At 41.7% G+C, this 7,492-nt stretch overlaps 3 protein-coding genes across 3 annotated transcripts in view; all 3 read right to left on the reverse strand.

The window, feature by feature from the left end:
* The window catches only part of LOC111646626 (protocadherin gamma-A12-like), a 3,583-nt gene extending 1,867 nt beyond the window's left edge, over window positions 1-1,716 (reverse strand). Inside the window, exon 1 of the mRNA XM_023396162.2 lies at window positions 30-1,716. Within this exon, the coding sequence (XP_023251930.1) occupies window positions 30-1,505 (1,476 nt within the window). The 5' untranslated portion in view covers window positions 1,506-1,716. The remainder of the gene's footprint in view (window positions 1-29) is intronic.
* Window positions 1,717-2,119: 403 nt separating this feature from the next.
* LOC111646585 (protocadherin gamma-A12-like) lies at window positions 2,120-5,319 on the reverse strand. The gene is made up of 2 exons (XM_087171017.1): window positions 2,840-5,319; window positions 2,120-2,134 (listed from the first exon to the last, which is right to left on the reverse strand). The coding sequence occupies exons 1-2, from the start codon at window positions 5,219-5,221 to the stop codon at window positions 2,120-2,122; spliced, it is 2,397 nt and encodes a 798-aa protein (XP_087027143.1). The 5' UTR covers window positions 5,222-5,319.
* Window positions 5,320-6,027: 708 nt separating this feature from the next.
* The window catches only part of LOC111646587 (protocadherin beta-16-like), a 3,572-nt gene continuing 2,107 nt past the window's right edge, over window positions 6,028-7,492 (reverse strand). The window contains exons 2-3 of the mRNA XM_023396116.2: window positions 6,845-7,357; window positions 6,028-6,045 (exon numbers count right to left, since the gene is read on the reverse strand). Of these exons, the coding sequence (XP_023251884.1) occupies window positions 6,028-6,045; window positions 6,845-7,357 (531 nt within the window). The remainder of the gene's footprint in view (window positions 6,046-6,844; window positions 7,358-7,492) is intronic.

Consider the following 7,492-nt stretch of genomic DNA (forward strand, 5'->3'; position numbering starts at 1 on the left):
AGATAGGAGGACACCGGGGCACCGTTCACCTCACCAGCTAACAGAGAATAAATCACTGTACCGTTTTGTCTCCAGTCGGGGTCTCGAGCACTAACAGAACATAAAGTGGAGCCAGGTTTGTTATTTTCAGTCACATATGCGCTGTACGACTGTTCCTCAAACACAGGTGGGTTGTCGTTGATGTCAGCTACAGATAACTCAACAGTTTTAAAGGAGGACAGAGGTGGAGAGCCCTCGTCAGTGGCAGTGATTGTAATGTTGTAATCAGACACTAGTTCACGATCCAGTTGTCCTGTGGTCACCAGAGAATAATAGTTTTTAATAGAAGGAACCAACTTAAAAGGGACATTCTGCTGAATGGAGCAGCGGACCTGTCTGTTATTCTCTGAGTCTCTGTCCTGCACGTTAATGATGCCCACCTCTGTACCAGGTGAAACGTTCTCAGGTATGGGGTTAGACAGTGATTTTAAATATATAACAGGGGCATTGTCATTCACATCAGTGACGTCAATTATCACTTTTGCTTCTGAAGACAGCCCATAGCCATCTTTGGCCTCAACAAACACTTCATATTTGGATCCCTCTTCATAATCTATGTCACCTGTCACACTGATTTCTCCTGTTTTCTCATCCAGAGAAAAAAGCTTTCGTGATTTATCAGAGAGTCTGCTAAATTCATAGGTAACTTCTCCATTGACTCCCTCGTCTGCATCTGTAGCACTTACAATGATAACTTTGGTTTTCAAGGCTGAGTTTTCTGGTAATGCAGATGTATATACGGCCTCGGTAAATACTGGGGCGTTATCATTAGCATCAAGAACAATGACGTGTATGACTACAGTCCCGGATCTCTGAGGAGATCCACCATCCACAGCCGTGAGCAATAATTTCATTTCCTGCTGCTCCTCTCGGTCTAACTCCTTGTCTAAAACCAACTCACCATATTTACTGCCAGCACTTGTCGTCTGAATACTAAACACAAAGTGAGGGTTTTGTTGCAAAATGTAGCTTTCGACTGAGTTCTTGCCTATGTCTGCATCGTGTGCTGCATTAATGCGATACCTAGCTCCTTTGTAAGCTGACTCTGTGATTTCCAGCTTTATAATATCCTTCGGGAAAATTGGTGCATTGTCGTTCACATCCTGCACCTGCAGGGACAACCGGTGTAACTCCAAGGGATTCTCTAATAGCAAGTCGAATTTGAGAACACACGAAGGCTTTTCTCCACAATGCTCCTCTCTGTCTATTCTGTCCGCAACCAACAAATCCCCGTTTCGCAGGTTAATCCCGCAATACTGTCTGTCGCTTCCCTCCATGTCAACACGAGCTTTGCGAGCAGACAGCCTCCCCACCTCCAGTCCCAAATCCTTGGCGATATTTCCAATAACAGATCCGCGTTTCAGCTCCTCCTGTACAGAATAGCTCAGGTCTCCGTGAGCGTAGTGCACCACAACAAAGAAAAAGACAAAGCCACAGCTTTGAAGAACCCGCTGTCTATCCATCATCCTACAACAGCGCTACACAAATTAAAACAGGGTAGTTACAAGCATTAAAAAAGGTTATTCGGTCAATGTGTTTGCCTTCAGTGCATTTGTCGTCTTTGTTGGAGGCTGTAGAAAGACAGGGCTGGTCGATCCCAATTGTGGGTGGTGTACAGAGCAGGCTGAACATTCGACTTCATAGCTGGTCTATACTGACACCGTGAGTATAACTGTATTATAGCAGTTTTCCATAAGTCATGCAAATGTTGTAAACACATTATCAGATCATTTGGCCTCAATGTTTGTATAAAAGCTTATCTTATTATGGTAGTTTGAGTCAAGTGAGATGTTTGACGTCTGTGTTATTAGGAACGCTGACAAAAGTGTGTCTCCTGAAGAAAATCACCAAAAGAATTTCATGTTACCAGTAAAACAGCATTCCCCAAATGTTAAGAAATGTGCGACCACAGACCATGCGTTGCAAGATAGATGTATCAAGGTCACTTAAAAAGCTCAACCCTCTTTCTTTCCTTCTCTCTCTCTCTCTCTCTCTCTCTCTCTCTCTCTCTCTCTCTCTCTCTCTCTCTCTATAAAAGAGATTACAATATTGTTTTTCGTGCAGCATTTAAAACTGTGACTCAAGATTCCACCAGCTGAATGAAATAACACACCCTCAGTAAAGATACGTATTGCAAATAAACAACATGAGAAGAGAAAATTACAGCATGCATTTCATATTGCACTGGTTTAGAAAAATCTGTTATATAATTCACCTTTAGTGTGACAATGAAAACAGAATGGGGATAAGAATCTTTACGGACAAAAGTAAACGTTAATAACAATAAATTAATGTAAAGATGCACTTACAAGAATGACATGTTACTGACTGACTACTAACAATTTTGACCCGTTTCAATATTATATATGCCTATATTTTTCATAATACAAATTTATAACTGTAATACACAGCACGAATGTTAATTTGAAAATGGCAAACGGATGTATCAAGAAAACATACTGGTAAGATAAAGTGTAATCTAAAACGTTTGAGAGGTGAAAAAGAGAAGAAAGAGGTCAATTGCTCCAGAAAATACATCACGAATGACCACGAATTTCAGCACCAAGGACAGAGACATAAGGAACAAGCAGCAGTTCTATTCACAAACATGGACAGACACAGCGATGTTGTGTGAAAACATTGCACGGTTGTCAAATCGATATGATAGGAATATAAGACAAACAGTCTCTATAATGACCATACAATTTCTAATAACTACATACTACTGTGGGAGAACTCCTCTGAGCTCTTGAAAATATCACCAAACCTAGACTGATAAAAGTAAAACAGCTTTTCTTACCTCAGGAGAAGCACCACAATCTCCAAACACTTCAGCAAAGTCATTAGGACTTTTCTTCAGAGTCTGGTCAGCAGGAAGTGTGTTGTCATTGTATGAAGTCACGAACTTAAAGTCACTGGTTCTAGAACCTGTTGTCAGGTACGCGTCATAATTGTAAGTGCTGCGTAAAGTTCCTGTGCCGTCAACATCTGCGTAATTAGGAGGCAGATAAGCGCTGGGGATGGCGACTGCTCCGTCAAACAACAGTCTGGGCTTTCTCCTGCGACAAAACCTCACACCCAGGATGATGATGATGAAAGTCAGAAAAAAGGTGGACACAGACACCAGAGCGATGATCAGGTAAGAGGTCAGTTTGGAATTCTTCTCATCATAAGAAATATCCTTCAGTTCTGGCACCTCAGCCAAGTTATCAGAAATAAGTAAATACATGGAACAGGTGGCAGAGAGAGAGGGCTGTCCGTTATCTTTCACTGCCACAATAAGGTTCTGTTTCATGCTGTCAGATTCAGAAATGTCCCGCTGTGTCCTGATCTCTCCGCTGTGGAGACCAATAGTGAAGAGTCCCGGATCAGTGGATTTCACTATATGATAGGACAGCCAGGCGTTCTGTCCGGAGTCAGCGTCCACCGCTATCACTTTGGACACCAGAGAGCCTCCGTGTGCAGCTTTGGGGACCAGCTCCGTCATGAAGGAGTTATCCTCCGGGGCGGGGTACAGTATCTGAGGAGGGTTGTCGTTCAAATCTGATATGAAGACACTGACGGTCACGTTGCTGCTGAGCGGAGGAGAACCGTTGTCTCTGGCCATCACGTGGACTTTAAAGCTCCTGAACTGTTCATAATCAAACGACCTCACAGCGTGGATCACCCCCGTGTCTCCGTTAACAGACAGATAGGAAGACACCGGGGCACCGTTCACCTCACCAGCTAACAGAGAATAAATCACTGTACCGTTTTGTCTCCAGTCGGGGTCTCGAGCACTAACGGAACATAAAGTGGAGCCAGGTTTGTTATTTTCAGTCACATATGCGCTGTACGACTGTTCCCCAAACACAGGTGGGTTGTCGTTGATGTCAGCTACAGATAACTCAACAGTTTTAGAGGAGGACAGAGGTGGAGAGCCCTCGTCAGTGGCAGTGATTGTAATGTTGTAATCAGACACTAGTTCACGGTCCAGTTGTCCTGTGGTCACCAGAGAATAATAGTTTTTGATAGAAGGAACCAATTTAAAAGGGACATTCTGCTGAATGGAGCAGCGGACCTGTTTGTTATTCTCAGAGTCTCTGTCCTGCACATTAATGATGCCCACCTCTGTACCAGGTGACACGTTCTCAGGTATGGGGTTAGACAATGATTTTACATATATAATCGGGGCATTGTCATTAACATCAGTAACATCTATGATGACTTTGGCGTAAGCGGTTAAACCCAAACCATCCTTTGCTGTGACACGCAGTTCAAATGATGATGCTATTTCAAAATCGACCGCGGTGCACAATTTTATATCACCTGTCTTGTGATCAATAGTAAACACTGACTTCACGTCTTCCGAAATGTGTCCAAAATCATATGTAACGTCTCCATTTAGTCCTTCGTCTGCATCAGTAGCACTCACTGTCAGCACGACAGTTCCTAGTGGGGAGTTTTCGGGTAAACTGGCTTTATAAACGGCCTGGCCGAACACTGGGACGTTATCATTAGCGTCCAGCACAGTGATGTGAATAACCACAGTACCTGACCTTTGAGGAGAACCACCATCCAGAGCTGTAAGAAGTAGATTTATTTCCTTTAAATTTTCACGGTCAAGCTCTTTGTTTAGCACAAGTTCCACGGAATTAGTCCCAACGCCCAGGAAAAAATTATCATTCCGTTGCAGGTTGTACGTCTGAACTGAATACTTGCCAATATCCATATCATGTGCTTCCTCTATTGGAAAACGAGCACCTTTTGCTGCGGATTCACGTATGTCTATATGGATCAATTCTTTATTAAATTGAGGAGAGTTATCATTTATATCCTGGACATGTAGACTAATGCGGTGCAATTCTAATGGATTCTCTAACATGACCTCCTGTTTTAAAGCGCAAGATGCTTTGTCTCCACATAGGCCTTCTCTGTCGATCCTCTCTGCAACAGTCAGATCCCCGTTACGGAGGTTTATGTCACAATAATGTTTGTCGCTCCCATCGGTGTCAATGCGGACCTTTCGAGCGGACAACGTACTTGCATCAAGACCCAAGTCTTTGGCAATATTTCCGATCACGGATCCACGTCTCATCTCCTCAGGAAAAGAATAGCTTATATCTCCACTGGCAAAATGCAAAGAAAGGAGCAGTAAAGCAACGGTATAGCTTTGTGATATGAATCCCGTAATAGCCATCATGACTCCAACCTGATACAGCAAACGTGTCCTTGTCGGTGAACAGGAAAAGAAGAATTTAAACCTAAACCATCACAATTCAAAACCAAGTGTCTGCCTCTCTCGATGATCATCTGCAAAACCCGTAACTCACGTCTTGCTTCGACAACAGTGGGTGGATTATCAACACACAAACAACAGCTGGTACATAGCGACACCGTGAGACTACTCTACAAATTGCATACTTTGTACTTGAAAGAAGACTGTACAAGCCATACACTTAATAAAAACAGACAACTATAGAGAGCATATTAATTTAGAAGAGAAGTTATAGAGTGAAATATCTTGAGACACATAAAGAGGATCCAGCATTAGGAGTACTTCACAACACCATTATTTCACTTGGTCACCTCATATTGAGCACGGCTAATTAGATGTGAAAAACTACTCGTATCTGACTTAATATTTATATCCTTGTAACATGTTAACACTGGATAAAATCACCAACTTACTGAAACAGTGAAGGGAATGGCCAACTTAATTACTCAAGTAATGTGATGGATGATTAAAGGCAATGAGGAACTATACTTCAGTAACATTTTTACAATGTACAGTGAAACACAGATGAAACACAGATGAAAACTTCACAAATTATTAAGTGCAAAAAACAGCAAAATTTGATTTGATTCCAAGAGGATAATCACTTTGCTCAACTATAGGCCTATTAAAATCTCTCACAGTATTTCTCTCGGTTTTAAAAATTCAAACACACTGCATGAAGAGCAAGACTCAACTGCAAAATTGAGATGATATGGGAAATAGATTCATAATCATTCAAACACCAGCAACTGAAAAAACATACAGGTAAACAGGATATTATCCCGGAACGTAGATTACTTGAATATATAGACTATAAGATGATGAATTTGATACACGTTAAGACTCCTAGTTGTACAGTAGAAGAAGTCGATGAACAACATAAACAACAGATGACGAACCAAGCCCTTTAGAAGTATAGGACATCATATTTTTTACAAGGTATTCGCTTCCCATTAACGAGAAAAGAGTCATTCTGTACCCATAAAAACAAGTACTAAGACAAAGACATGTTTAATCTTTCCCTCGGGAATAAAATTAGAGTGTAAAAGCAAGGAAATGATCAAAACCTGAAACGTTTTCTATGATTTTAAAAAAACAAAATTTCCTCTTAACATGGTGACAGTAGCCAAACATTTGCTAAGAATCAAAGAAATCAGGAGGGAATGAATGCGCCAGGATTTAAACACCAAAAACAAACACCCTCTTCAAGACGGTACAAGGAAGGCCCCAAATGGAACTAACGAGAGCTACAGTGGAATAAATGTAAAACCCATCTACAGATCAGCCATTGAGTTGGTATGTTGTAAAGAAGAATTAAGAATCATCGTGGGAGAGTTGAGCATTTAGTATAACTGAAACACTTCAACTACTTTCTAAAGCAAAATGCCTTAAATGAATCTAATTTATAGCAACTTTCGGTAGATTCTTTTTTGATAGGCCTATTTTAAAAAATGATTGTATCAATACAAATTCCATACTTTCGATCAAAAATCTGAAAAAGTGAGAAGCCGTTTTGTTCTGGTAAAGTAATCGGGTCAAATGTCTTACCTCAGGAGAAGCATCAGAATGTGTAAAGGCATCAGCAAAGTCTGATGCACTTTTCTTCAGAGTCTGGTCAGCAGGAAGTGTGTTGTCATTGTAAGATGTCACGAACTTAAAGTCACTGGTTCTAGAACCTGTTGTCAGGTACGCGTCATAATTGTAAGTGCTGCGTAAAGTTCCTGTGCCGTCAACATCTGCGTAATTAGGAGGCAAATAAGCGCTGGGGATGGCGACTGCTCCGTCAAAAAACAGTCTGGGCTTTCTCCTGCGACAAAACCTCACACCCAGAATGATGATGATGAAAGTCAGAAAAAAGGTGGACACAGACACCAGAGCGATGATCAGGTAAGAAGTCAGTTTGGAATTCATCTCATCATAAGAAATATCCTTCAGTTCTGGCACCTCAGCCAAGTTATCAGAAATAAGTAAATACACGGAACAGGTGGCAGAGAGAGAGGGCTGTCCGTTATCTTTCACTGCCACAATAAGGTTCTGTTTCATGCTGTCAGATTCAGAAATGTCCCGCTGTGTCCTGATCTCTCCGCTGTGGAGACCAATTGTGAAAAGTCCCGGATCAGTGGATTTCACTATATGATAGGACAGCCAGGCGTTCTGTCCGGAGTCCGCATCCACCGCTATCACTTTGGACACCAG

The sequence above is a fragment of the Seriola lalandi genome, unplaced genomic scaffold (genome assembly GCF_002814215.2).
Source record: "Seriola lalandi dorsalis isolate HSWRI2012SDOR001 ecotype SW California unplaced genomic scaffold, Sedor1 jcf7180002054973, whole genome shotgun sequence".
NCBI classification, from domain to species: Eukaryota; Metazoa; Chordata; class Actinopteri; order Carangiformes; family Carangidae; genus Seriola; species Seriola lalandi.